The sequence below is a fragment of the Mastigoproctus giganteus genome, chromosome 1 (genome assembly GCF_048544385.1).
Source record: "Mastigoproctus giganteus isolate SK-2022 chromosome 1, ASM4854438v1, whole genome shotgun sequence".
NCBI lineage: Eukaryota > Metazoa > Arthropoda > Arachnida > Uropygi > Thelyphonidae > Mastigoproctus > Mastigoproctus giganteus.
The window spans coordinates 38654214-38669033 of record NC_143575.1 but is presented as its reverse complement, the minus strand read 5'-3'; the positions used below and the strand labels follow the sequence as shown (position 1 = coordinate 38669033).

At 37.8% G+C, this 14820-nt stretch overlaps 1 protein-coding gene across 1 annotated transcript in view; it reads right to left on the bottom strand.

The window, feature by feature from the left end:
* Positions 1–1306: 1306 nt before the first annotated feature.
* LOC150090716 (protein white-like) overlaps positions 1307–14820 on the bottom strand; it is a 106208-nt gene continuing 92694 nt past the window's right edge. The window contains exon 7 of the mRNA XM_090370106.1: positions 1307–1408. Within this exon, the coding sequence (XP_090226232.1) occupies positions 1307–1408 (102 nt within the window). The remainder of the gene's footprint in view (positions 1409–14820) is intronic.

Here is a 14820-nt window from a genome sequence, read left to right as displayed (position 1 = left end):
ATATCTGAGAGAATTTCTGTGACAACCTCGAGGACCTCTTATGTAGTCATGACCTGTACACTGTCATATCGTTCTCTAGCCTGATTATTGCATAGTATGCTCGCATGATGTATGTATTCATTTCAATGCTCCACTTCATGCGTTGGCATTTTCTTTCTTTCTGGGTAGTCACTAGCACAGTTGTGCAGGAAGCACTTCCAGTTGGTGGGGCTGGATGGTCTTGCCCTTCTCTTCAGGAAAAGTTTGAGGAAGACAGCACCACCGTCTTCCTCAAACTTTTCGAACCAACCTCTCTGCCTAAGGCCTGAATGCGAGTGACTTTATCCTGCGCCACACTCAATGTAGTATGAATAATATTTCTCTGCAACATCATCCATCTATGAAGGTGGACTTGTTTAATATCGGCTTATGTCAGTGGTTTTTTATTTTAATTATTTTTAGTTCTCATGAGTGACACTAGACAGCACCACTATCTGCCTCAGCCATCACTCTGACCTTGGAGAAGGTAAGTCCAATGGAGTAACTTTCACAATGTTTTTTTTTTATTATCATTATCATAATTCAATATTATTATTATATTGGTCTTCCAACATAATAGAGCTGCGTTCGCTTCCACCAAGGTGGAATTCGAATCTGGGTCCATTAGGCTGGTAGTCCAGTGTCTTAACCATTGGGCCATCGTGCCCCTTTTCTCCTTTTCTCTGATATATTATTGTTATTATTATTATTAGCCATATGGTGCAAGGAAGCCTGAGGCTTATGCTACACCTGCCAAAATAAAAAATTCCCAAGTTACCCTGTGTGAGAGAGTGAGAGAGAGAGAGAGAGAGAGAGAGAGAGAGAGAGAGAGAGAGAGAGAGAGAGAGAGAGAGAGAGAGTTATAGAAGTAGGTAGGTTGAATAAATTTTTAGAAAAATTGGACAAATTATTAGAAGGGATGGGACAAATCAAATAGCAGTTTATTTTTTTGTTTGGCTGATGTTGTATAAGCTTGCTCCTTTTCACCATTTTCTCACTATACTAATAATACTGACACAACAAGATGCTGATACACTACAAAACCATTAAACAGTAATAGCCTCTGTTAATTCCCTTTGGGCTGTTGCCTTCCAGATTAAGTAAATCTGACTATCCATTTTGTACTTATTCATTTGCTAATAAATAAATATTTATTTATTTATTATTTCGTAAATGGTTCAATCTTTATTAGCTTAAGACAATTCATCAATCTATTTTTTGCATTTAAGCAAGGAACTGCTGCACTATTTTGCACTATTAATGAAAACTATTATTAATGGATAAAAGTTTATTGATTTCTAATTCTACTCACTTTTGAATCACTACCACTTTCTGATATTTCGTTATTCATATACTGATCTTGTTCATTAGCATATTTCTGTCTAATTCTCTATAAGAAAATAATGAAAAGTTAACTTCATATTACTAAGATGAACTATTTATGTTACAAATAAAATTAAAAATATTATTAGTGATTATTACTAAATTTATATGAGAAGTACAGTAAACCTTCGATTTAACGGACTAATAGGGGAGAAGGAGTGTCTGTTATTGCCGAAAGTCCATTAAATCGAATGTAACCTGGGGGGGGGGGACATTTTTTATTGTTCTTAATGTAAAAAAAAAGCTTTAATACAATAAACAGTACTGTACAATATAAAATTATGTTGCAATTTGGCCTTTGATTTATGGATATCAGAAACTGTTTTTTTACACTATAAATTTCACAAACACTTGTTACTGAGACGCCTTGTTCTAATTTCTCAATTAGCTCTAATTTCTGTGCCAGATTTAAGTTCGCATGCTTTCTTTTAACTCCTCTATCACTTGATGCCATTTTAAATTGTAAGGATTGCAAAATTATTTAATAAATAAAGTCACAATTCAGAAATCACAGAAACACTCTGTATACAACCTGACCACACGATAGCTTGAGGAAGACAGAGACTGAAACAAAGCGAGTCGGCAGACCTGTAATTTAGTGTCCCGAGTCACGTTCAGCTCGCAAGTCACTGCCTGCTCTTATCTGTCATCTGTAATCTGGGAAAACAGCTATTTGAACATGTTTTCAGAAAGAATAAAAAAAAATTTCCTGAATTTGATTATAAAAATAAAAGTAGGTAATTATCAAAACAATAATGGAAATAGGTAATTATTATTAATTTTTAATTAATAATAACACTGAAGTTTTGTATAACGTAAAAAAAATAATATGGCCGAGATTGGAAGTTGAGGTTAAATAAATTTAAGGAGGAACTGGACAGGCATTTGGAGGGAATGGTGTGATTTTTTTTATTTTATTTTTTTATTATTTTATTTTTATTTTTTTTATTTTTTTTTGGCTGATGCTGCATAAGCTCATACAGTTGCTTTCTTGCATCACATGCCACTACTACTACTACTACTATTAATATGTACATTACTATATTATTATTTTCTGGTCTGTTAAATCCGAGATCTGTTATATCGGGGTCCATTAAATCAATGGTTACTGTGTAAGTCAATCTACACTTCTTGACACTATAGTGTTCCATTCACTGATTGCAGGCTATCAGAGATATAAATGCAAATTTGTGCAGTACTACTTTAGGGTTTATTATTTTCAGATGTTTTTTTAAAATTGTTCAACACCCAAAACTATTTCTTTACAAAATGCAGATGCAACAAACCCTGACTAACAATGACAAAGAAATTTTGTCAATATCTAAGAAACAATGCTGAATATACTTTTGCTTCAATAATAAACTCCTGTCTTATGTGTTTAATGAGGCTGTCACAGACATTCTCTCAGGTATGCCAAGCTGGGCTTGCTACCTCGGAGTTTAAAACGCTGATGGAACTGATATTCGGGTGACATTCAAGTCAAGTGGACCTAATTTCGAAGAAGTCTGGTCAGTCTGTAACAGAAAAATTCTCTGTTTACACCTTCACAATGGTGGGACTATTAATTACACTGAGTATAATCCCCATGTGAAAACCAACATAAGCAGAGGTAGAGGTGTGGCACCCATGCCACACAGAGGAATGCTGCCCCTCTGTGTTACCAGGCAATACTAGGTGATATGTGACCTATATTAACTAGTGCAATACCGCCACTTATTGGAGGCTTGAAGTGGTGGAACCCATGTTTAGCTTCCAGAGCAAAGTTCTAGCAACTCCCATCTCTTCCATCATGCTGTATGGTTGATGTCTTTTGAGGTTATGATGGATATCAAGGTGAAATCCAAACTTCTTTACTTTTCGAAGGCTCTAAAACAATGTTCACAGTGTGGCTGCTAGATAGGCCACCAGACCGAACCTATTGGTAACTCTCTAGGAAGCTTCCGGACTTAGTGTATAATCTCGCCTTTACTCCACTAAATAGTGATTAGAGGGAGTCTGAGTAGTGTGTTTGCGGGAGAGCATTGTCGTGGCCACATTATGTCAAAAAGCTGGGTATATTCTTGCCATGTATATGTCATATCCAAAAACTTCATTACTTGTCCTTGCACATTTTATTACTTAACTGAATACATCATTAATTGTAAAACTAATAGAACAAACTTATCTGCAAAAAGATTTAATCCCCCCCACCCAAAAACTTCCTCGTTCATTTCTCAAATATACGTGTTCTCAGTTCCAATCTCAATGATGTCCATTTCCACTTACAGCCTGCCAAACTCCATTTACTTTTCCTGACAGAATCCCAGTTATCAGTTGATTCAACCACTGCTCATCTCAGTTGTCCAAATTATTAGCCCTATGATTCCTTTCACTTCAAAGGTACTTGTGCATATGTCTACATTGATATTCCTTGCCAGAGCTTTGTAATTTGAAATCTCCTGTTTTTGATCTCCTTTGGCTTAAAATCTCTCTACCACATTCTATCAAATTCATCCATTACCTCTATCATTCTCCCAACTCCACTAGCCACTTGGGACTCTTTGAAACTTGACTTTCTCTGATTCAACTTTCCTAACAGTGAGGTAATTTTCCTTGGTGATTTTAATATTCACAACTCCAGCTAGCTTCCATTTCTAGAAACATAGACCCAGTCCGTTGAGATTTTGAGGCCTTTGCAATTCCTAATGACATCAGACGATTTGAAACAGTAATCCAACCAAGGAAAAGAAGAAAAGAAATCTCACAGATCATCTCATTTTGTATTCTTGTAATTGTTCACACAGATTGTTCATTTACCTACCAGAATACCAGACAATTCTAATCATACAGCCAGCACACTTGATCTTTTTATCACAAATGATCCTTTTAAGTGCATGGTTATGTTGTTATTTGGTTTTTAGGAGCATTAGCAACTAAGGCCATATTGCTCCGGTGCGGTGGTCATTCCCTGACCTTTCCGCATCCTCCGTATTTGGTGGTGACGGGCTCGAACCCCGGTCTAATCAAGAAGCGTGTGCTACGCACTGCTGCTCCTTCCCACCTGGCTACGGAGGCGCCTAGGTGCATGGTCAAAGTGAGTGGACCTCTAGGCACTTCGGATCACAACTTGGTGGTGGTGATCTCTTCTCCAATGCAGTCTTTTTCTCATAGCCATTCTCAACCTTATGTTGTTTGGTATTACAAGAATACAAAATAAGATGATCTGTGAGATTTCTTTTCTTCTTTTTCTTGGTTGGATTACTGTTTCAAATCTTCAGATGTCAATGTATGCTTAGATCATTAGGTGAAATTATTCTTGTAGAGATGAAATCCTTTATTCCACACTCTGGCTTGGTTTTCCAATAAATGTGCTAAGGCTGTTCAAGATAAGATAAGGATGCTGCATATTGCAACTGGCTTGAAACCAAATCTCCAAGTTCATTTCCTGCCAACTCTGAAGCTCACAATTCTAAAGCAGTTATTAATCAGTCCAAACAAGATTTCAAACAGGCTGAGAGTAGAAAACTTGATACTTGTTCAAATGGTAGTCAAGCATTCTGGTCTCTTGCCAAAGCTATTGGCAAGAGACCAGAAGGCTAAACCACCTTCTACCATTTCCAGTACACTCCATTCAATACCTCCTGTGGTCTTCCATCAAAAGGATTTCAGAAGGATTTTGAACAATCTTGATACTAAGAAAGCTCAAAGCTGATGGTATTTCTGCACTTGTTCTCAAAACCTGCGCTCCCGAACTTACTCCTGTTCTATGTTGCCTTTCTTCACTTTCTTATTCCAAAGGTGTTTTCCCTTCTGCTTGGAAATTTGCTCGCATCCAGGCAGTTCCTAAAAAGTGTGACAAATCCCTCCGACCAAATTATTGTCCCATTGCACTTACTACTACTCTTTCTAAAGCAATGGAGAAATCAATTAACCGCCAACTCTTAAACCCTCTAGAAACCTTGCACCTGATCAATGATTACTAATATGGATTCCATCAGTGTTGATCCACTGGTGATATTCTGGCTTGTGTTACCCATTTACGGACAAATTCAATGGAAAAGTCTGGTGAAACTCAAGTAGTTGCTCTTGACATTTCAAAGGGATTTGATCATGTTTGGCATAAAGATCTTCTAAATAAGTTTCCATTTAATGGATTGCTAACTATTTTTTGTAATTCAGTTTCCAGTTTTCTCTCTGACCACTCACTGTGGGTAATGGAAATGGCTCTCTGTCTTCTAATTTCTCCAATGATGCAGGTGTTCCACAAGTTTCAGTTCTTTCTTCCGCTCTCTACCTCTTGTATATTAATGACTTTTTTCCATTGACCAGAAATCCTATCTATAGTTTTGCCGATGATAGCAAATTGCATTCCATCTTCCAGTTTGAGAAACCTTGCCCTGCACAAACAGATTCAACTTCTCAAATATCTACCACCAATTCCTTAAATGGTGATCTCCAGGTAATTCTCCAATGGGTCAAAGACAACTTAGTTGATTTCAATCCTTCTAAAACTCAGTCCTATCTTATATCTCATAAAAAGGATTCTTCTGCTCCAATGCTTATCTTCGATGACACTCTGATTTCTAAGCAAGATCCTATATCTCTATTGGGAATATCCTGACTTCTAATTCTGCTCAGCATAAGCACATTACAAATACTATTATCTGCATCTAAAAAACTGGGTTTTTCTTTTGCTCTTGGGATTATTTTTCTATCAAACAGCTGTTCACTCTGTACAAATCCAAATCCGCCCAATCATGGAATATCGTTTTCACATCTGGAATTGTCCTTCAGAAACCTCTCTCAGTCATTAAAAAACCTAACTGCCCTCTTTTGAATTCCATTCAAAAGAGGGCAGTTAGGTTAATTAATGACTCATCTCTAAGGGTCTCACCACTCTCTGTTTCGTAGATGTTCTGTTTCTGCTGCATGCCTTTTCTATAGATACTTCCATGGGCACTGTTCTTCTGAACTGGCTTCTATAATTCCCGCTCTCTCTTCCAAAGCAGTCAGAACACATGCTACAACCAGTCAACATCCTTTTACTGTCCAAATTCAAACTCACAGAACCAACTTTTCTTCTCCCTCATTTATTTATTCAACTTCCGTTTTCTGGAATAATTTCCCTTCATATATATTTTGCTGAAAATTACAATCTAAAAAATTTAATCTCAACAAGTCTCTTTTTTCATATTCTCAACCTTCAACCCATGCATAGTACAAAGTACTATAGGTTCTAATACTTCTCATTTGGGGTTTTCATTAAAAAAAAAAAAAAAAAAAAAAAGAACCAATATAGCCATGAAAAGTGTTTGCATCTTTTCTCAAGGATCCCATGGCTATGCATATAAGACAAGAAATACAAGTAACAGAGTGAAGAGATAGAGAAAAAGCAAGTAAAGAAATAGATGAAAAAAAGTAAAGGAATGAAAGAAATCACAGCATACACAAAAAAAAACATAAAAATAAAAATAGAAAAGTATTTTCTATTTTTATAGCATATGATGCATATGATGCAAGAAAGCAAGCTTATAGAGCATCAGCCAAATTAAAAAAAAAAAAAAAACAAAAAAACAATGCACAACCCGGTGTTATATGACAATATACCTTTCTATTTTTATTTGTAACATTTCTTGTCTTATATTCATTATGGTCATTCGGTTCTTTCTGTCTATCAGTAGCCCAAGTTCACGAGACACTTATCTTTGTCACTTTCTTTCTTTTCCTTCTATATACTATACATTTTATAAGTTAATTGAGAGGATGAGAAGAGAATAATATCACAATACTTTAATATACCTCTTCATTTTCTTATAAATTCAATTTACTATATATTTTATAACTATTTAAAAGAAATAAAAAATAAAATAAAAAATTAAATAAATAAAATAAAATAACAAAAAAATAATAAGAAGAAGAAAATTAAAAAAATAATAATAATTAATAAAAGAAAAGGAAATAGACAACCTATGTGTTTCCCTCCACCTGTAGGTAATTATCCAGCTGACCTTTGAATCTCCCCAAACTGTCAGCCTCTACCACCCATGTAGGTAACTTATTCCAGTAATTTATAACCCGCTGGCTAAAATAAAACTTCCTGCAATCCAGTCTAAACATCTCCCCCTGTAACTTGAATTTGTGTCCCCTAGTTCTAAAATCATTTATAAACGTGAAAATTTCGTCCTCATTCTTTTTACTTTTGCCTCTCAGAGCCTTAAACACTTCAATCAAGTCTCCTCTAAGGTGCCTAGTGTCCAAGCTCTGCAACCCACATATTCGAAGTCTTTCCTCATATGGATGCCCTTTTGCCGATCTCACTAGGCGAGTTACCGTCATTGGATCCTTTCAAGAAGCACAATATCTTTCTTTAGGTCCGGTCTCCATACTTGAACACAGTATTCCAAGTGTGGTCTAACAATAGTCTTATATAATGAGATTATAACATCCTTATCTCTACTAGCAATTGTTCGATAAATACAGATATATACAGTTATACCCAGTTATTTATTAACAAATAAAGTACAAATAAAAGTACAAAACCAGTAGCTTTCGGAACGCATGTCCCTTTATCAACTGATAAGTTAATATAAAATTTGAATACATTACAAGCAAATGTGGCACGTTAATCATGCGTCATTGTTGTAGCACGGACGTGTGCTGCTTTACGCCAGTGATCATCCATCAATAAAACGGTTGTTTCTAGGATGGGATGTAGACGCATGCCTTTCTGGCGATTTAATGCCTTAGGATTGTTTATTATGTTTAGTGACTCTAGCCATAGGCGGTGGCGAAAGTGTCGCGCGTGGTCCACTATCTCAAAGTCGCGCTTGGGGTCAAGATCGTGGTTGGTAGCCCAAAAATGTTCTGCGACTGCGGACTGGTCAGTTTCGGCAAGCCGGATTGCTCTGTCGTGTTCCGTGAGGCGATCCTGGAGACGTCTCGCGGTCGCAGAACATTTTTGGGCTACCAACCACGATCTTGACCCCAAGCGCGACTTTGAGATAGTGGACCACGCGCGACACTTTCACCACCGCCTATGGCTAGAGTCACTAAACATAATAAACAATCCTAAGGCATTAAATCGCCAGAAAGGCATGCGTCTACATCCCATCCTAGAAACAACCGTTTTATTGATGGATGATCACTGGCGTAAAGCAGCACACGTCCGTGCTACAACAATGACGCATGATTAACGTGCCACATTTGCTTGTAATGTATTCAAATTTTATATTAACTTATCGGTTGATAAAGGGACACGCGTTCCGAAAGCTACTGGTTTTGTACTTTTATTTGTACTTTATTTGTTAATAAATAACTGGGTATAACTGTATATATCTGTATTTGAACTATGGACCCCAGTACTCCAGGCCCATTCGTTACTGTTCGATAAATCATTGACAGGACGCGGCATGGGCCTTTCTTGCAACCTTTCTACAATGCTTGGACAACTTCATGGCTCACTATATCATAACACCCAAGTCCTTTCCTCCACTACTGGCTTTAGTTCAACTCCACCAAGTGTATAAGTTATTTTGGGGTTACTGTTCCCCAGGTGTAACACTTTGCTGGATTAAAGGATAGCTGCCATTTTTCTGACCATCCCTGAAGTCTATCTAGGTCACTCTGAAGAAGCTCTGCTTGGCGGTGATCGTTAACTACTCTACCAATTTTAACATCATCTGCAAATTTAGACATCATGCCCTCATCCCTTCATCGATGTCATTTATGAAAATCAAAAACAAGAATGGTCCTAATACTGATCCTTGGGGAACCCCACTTACATCAACCCAATCTGAGGAATAACCATTTATCACAACCCTCAGCCTCCTGCCCTGAAGCCATCCAGCTATCCATCTAAGGATTTTTCCTGTGATTCCAACCTGTTCCAGTTCATAAAGTAACTGCTCATGTGGGACTAAGTCAAATGCTTTGCTGAAATCCAAATAAACAATGTTGAAATTATTCCCTAAGGCCAGTTCTTGAGTGGCTCTGTCAAAATTGCTAACCAGATTAATTAAACATGATTTTTCCTTTACAAAACAATGCTGAGTATCCTTCAGAATTTCAAAATGGATAAGTTTTTAAAAAGAAACTGAAACGAACATGATGAAAAAAAAAATAATGCACTGACACTACCTTCGCAGTTGTCTGATTTAGACTTAACACATTTAAAATGCAAAGAAACAAAAAAAAAAAAAATAAATAAATAAAAAATATGCATTTCAGTCTTCTTGGGAATATGATTATTGTATAGTAGATAATAGTAGTGGAACTGGTGTAATTTGCTTATTATGTCAGGTGTGTTTGGCTGGCTATTGGAAGTCAAATTGTGAAAGCCTATCAAACATGCCATAGGAATTTTCATGAAATTTTTCCCAAATTTAGGGATATTTGGGGAAAGCAAAACTTCACAAGAATCAAAAAAAAAACTTGAAAGACAGAAAAATATTTTAAATTTAGATCAAGCTAATAGTAATAAAGTGTTAGTGAATGAAATTTCATTTATTTTATCAAATATAATTGCAAAGAATTCACTGCCTTACAATAGTGGTGAAATAATAACAAATTGTGTAGTATCATCATTAGAAGTGCTTGCTAGTGTCTTACCAAAAAAAAAAAAACAGAAAGCTACCTTGATTAGCTTGGCCAAAAATATTTCTTTGATACAGTTTCAGATCAAGTTCATAAAATGGCAGATGTAATATTCAATGAATTATTAGGTAAAATCGAAAGTTGTGTATTTTTTTTCACTGCCACTTGAAGTAGACTGATGTTTCGGGCATATCACAATTCATGTGCTTTGTTATTGATTCAACATGATGGCAGCTGTGAAGAAGATTTTTTGGCTATTTTCCCGCTTAGATCATACAACTGGAAAAGATGGATATGACACACATGAAATTCCTCACAGTGCACAAAATTGATCTGAGTAAACTTGTATGCATTATCACTGTTTGATTCATATTGAGGCCTTGTGTTCACAAATGAAAAATCAAAAAGAAATTATAGGATATCGTTAAGATGTTAAAGTCATCAACCATTTTATTCTAAATCCCTAAATAAGCAACTTCTAAAAATATATTTGGAAGATCTTCAAGCGTCGCATTCATTGGCTCAGTAGTTGTGGAAAGGCACACTCCAGAATTCGGGAGGTATTACAATTAGCATTAGTAGAGGCATATGATGCAAGAAAGCAAGCTTATGCAGCATCAGCGAAAAAAAAAAAACCATTTCCATTTCACCCCTCTGTTCGTTCGAAATACCTGTCCAGCTGAGCCTTAAATTTATTTAGGCTATCAACTTCCACAACAAGGAGTGGAAGTCTGTTAAACCAACCAACTATCCGCTGGCTAAAGGCAAATTTCCGCCATTTATCCTACATCTATCTTTCCTGAATTTGAATTTAAGCCCTTTCAGGTGATTATTCTGAGCAAGAGGAAGAATCCCATCAGCATTGAGCATGCTCAAACCATTCAAGACTTTATACACCTCTATCAGATCACCTCACCGGTGCCTAGTCTCCAGACACTGTAATTTGCAAAACTTAAGCCTTTCTTCGTAAGCGCAACCCTTTGTTCCATTCACTAATCTTGTTGCCCTTCTCTGTACTCGTTCCAGCAACTCTACATCCTTCTTGAAATGAGGCCTCCAGACCTGTATACAGTACTCAAGGTGTGGCCTGACCATTGCCTTATACAAGGGGATAATCACCTCCTTATCCCTACTAGAAAAATTCCTGTATATCATTGACAAGACGTCATGAGCTACTCTTGCAGTCCGTCTGCACTACTCAAAAAACTTCATATCTGCCCTCACAATTACCCCCAGGTCCTTTTCATTCTCTTCCACTGTCAGTGTAGTACCACAGAGTTGATACGTTGTTCTGGGGTTACTGTTTCCCATATGTAGTACTTTACATTTGTCAATGTTACACTTCATTTGCCACCTCTCAGCCCATTTGCTCAACCTTTCCAAATCCTGTTGCAACAGCATAGCTTCAGTAGTGTCCTTAACAACCCTGCCAACCTTTGTATCATCTGCAATTTGGACATTAAGCTTGATATACCATTATCAATAGCATTTATAAATACAGAAAACAACAATGGACCCATTAGTTGACTAATGTTATTAGTGAGGTACTCCACTAATAACATTAGTCCACGACGAGCAGTGTCCATTCATTACCACTCTCTGTCTTCTCCCCTCTCAACCATCCATTTATCCATAGCAGCAATTTGCCTCCAATGCCACACTGCTCCAATTTGTGCAGCAGTCTTCCACATGCAACATTATCAAAAGGATTTCTAAGATCCAAATATATAATATCAAAGTTATTCCCTGCATCCAGTTCTTTTGTGACTGCATCAAAGTATCCAATCAAATTGGTCAGACAAGACTTTCCCTTAACAAAACCATGCTGTGTCCCAACTATAACTGAAATCTTGTCTAGATGATCCTGCAGTGCTTCTTTAACCAGTGCCTCCATTAATTTTCCTGGAACAGAAGTTAAACTCACAGGTATATAATTACTTATGTTGCCCTTCGATCCTCCTTTGTGAATTGGGGTCACATTTGCACATCTCCAGTCTATGGGTATCTTCCCTAAGTCCAAAGAAGCTCTCATAATTATGGCTAAGGGTTTGCTTACTTCCTTTGCTGCCTCCTTTAATTTAACTGGATAGATCCCATCCACCCCTGGTGCCTTTTTTATGTTTGTCCTCAACAATTTCTCCTCCACTTTCCTCTCAGTTATTACAAAATCATCTAGCTCACTGCCAGAATTTACTTCACCTCTGGCATTCCCCTTCCTGAATAACTCCTCATGTGTGAATGGAGATGCAAAATACTTGTTTAGTTTGTTAGCCACTTGAGCAGGATCCTCAACTGTTGAACCATCAATATCCAGTGGACCAATCTGATTCATTCCTTTCCTTCTACAGTTTACATAGGTAAAGAACTCTTTTCTGTTTTTCTTTGCATACTTTGCCAAGGATTTCTCATAATCTGCCTTTGCCTGCCTAATCTCCTTTGTGACTTGGTTACAGACCAGCAGCTTATATCTATCATAGGCTTCCATGCCACACATTAATTGATATGTAACCCATGCATTTTTCTTCTCTGCCATATGTCTCATTAGTTCATCTGACATCCATTTAGGCCTAAACCTTGAACCATATTTCTTAGTTAGTATGTAAAGCCTAGTAGCTTCCAAGATAAGTCCTTTGAATGCTTCCCATTTTGAATTTGCTGTTGGTAACATCATCAGTTGGTCTCACTGTATAGAATTTAAATACTGTCTCAGACCATCGTAGTTGCCTTTACGAAAGCAAAAACCCTTCCCTTTACCCTTGATGGTAGTTACCTCTTTGAGTAAATCCCACTTCAGCACACTGTGGCCACTGCCAACTAGTGGTTCCTTTATCTGCAGATTCTTAATGCTTGTTTGTTTGTTATTTGGTTTTTAGGAGCATTAGCAACTAAGGCCATATTGCTCCGGGAAATGCGGTGGTCATTCCCTGACCTTTCCGCATCCTCCGTATTTGGTGGTGACAGGGTGGAACCCCAGTCTAATCAAGAAGCGTGTGCTGCGCACTGCTGCTCCTTCCCACCTGGCTACGGAGGTGCCCTGATTCTTAATGCATGAAGAATCACTACTGATAATCATATCAAGAGTATCATTCCCTATAGTTGCCTCCCGAACATGCTGATGTAGAAAACAATCATCCAATAAAACCACAAAAGCCTTGCTAGTGTGTGAGTGACCAATCCACAAACTCCAGTCAATATCTGGGAAATTAAAACGCCCCATTATAAGACTCTCCGATTTACTGGCCCACTCTATTTCCATGTACAGTTTCTTATAATACTCATCAGAGTCATTAGGCCTATAGCACACTCCTACTCTCAATTTTGATCTCCCAATGCTTATGTCACACCAAACTGACTCGCACTGTCCAGCAATGTCGACTGGCTTCACTTCCTTGGATTTCATGTGTTTCTTAACTAATAGCATAACCCCTCCTCCCTTCCTGTCCTGTCTATCCTTTCTGTACACATTGTACTCCCCAAATTCCAGTTCTGCATTCCTTATATCTGTGTGACACCACATCTCTGATATCCCAATAATATCTGCCTTTGATGTTTTGAGCAATACCTCAAATTCATCAAATTTATTTACCAAACTTCTAGCATTGGTGCACATGCAAGTATACATGCACCTGTTCCTATTGCAGTACAAGTAAACACAATCCATGTGTTTACTTGTACCGCAATGACTCCCAGCAGTCTCTGAAATATCCTGCATCTTGTTTTCCAGGCTGCTGCTCATTCCAATAGAAGCAGTGCAAGAATCACTTTCACCTCTGCCAGCGGCTACTGTTAATCTATTAGTCCTTGTATCCCCCCAAGCTAGCAGTATTTCCGACCCACCTAACACTGCCTCGATAGCATCAGCAAATATTCTTGCACCCTTTCTATTTAAGTGTATCCCATCCCTGTAGAAGGAGCCTCTCCTGTTAACAAGTACAGACCAGGCTGAAAAAAATTCTACCCCTTGAGCCTTGCACAATCTTTCCAGGGCTGAATTGATCGACAAGGCTCTCATCATATACTCCCTCCTATCGTGTCTGGGCAGAATTGCAGACACTTTCAAATGCAACCCTAATTCACGGCTTTTTTTCAACAGTGACCTGTACTTGTTAAGTAATTTTCCGCCGATCTCCTACTCTTAATATCATTAGTGCCAATGTGTACAACTATATCACCTTTTGTACCCTTAAAAGATGATATCCTCTCTACAACGTCATCAACCTTTGCCCTTGGCAGACATACCCTGGTCCTGTTCCACCTATCCTTTTTACAAAGCATGTTCCCCGTTTCCCTGACAATAGAGTCACCAACAACTAGTTCCTGCGCGACCAGTGCATTCCCCCAAGGCAGAATGCGACCAGTGCATTCTGCCTTGGGGGTTGTAAGCTCTGGCATTGATATGGGCAGCTGAGAGCTTGATGGGCCCCTCAATTTAGATCCTTTGAGGACATCCCCTGTCCTTCAAGCTCTCATATAGGCCCATAACAACACTGAGTTGTCGCCTGATTTCCTTACACTCCTCAAATCGCGCGCACACAAAGACATCCCCCATGGCAATATCATGTCCCATACTCGATTGCTCCACAAACATCAAGCAAGCAGTGCATTTTAAAAGGCTGTGATTCAGAGAGTAACTGCCCCCCCTCAGTTCTCCCCTGAGCCACAGCACTCCCATTAGCTTCAGCCTTTTGCTTTGCTGCTCTGGTCTGAGTCATGATTTCGATTTAATTTCAATAAAATTTCAATTTCAGTACAAAATTATAACCCTAAACTTGTATCCCAACACAGTTATAATGCTATATATATTTTTTAGTATCGAGTATTATCTACGATTTCCGTTTATATAACTTC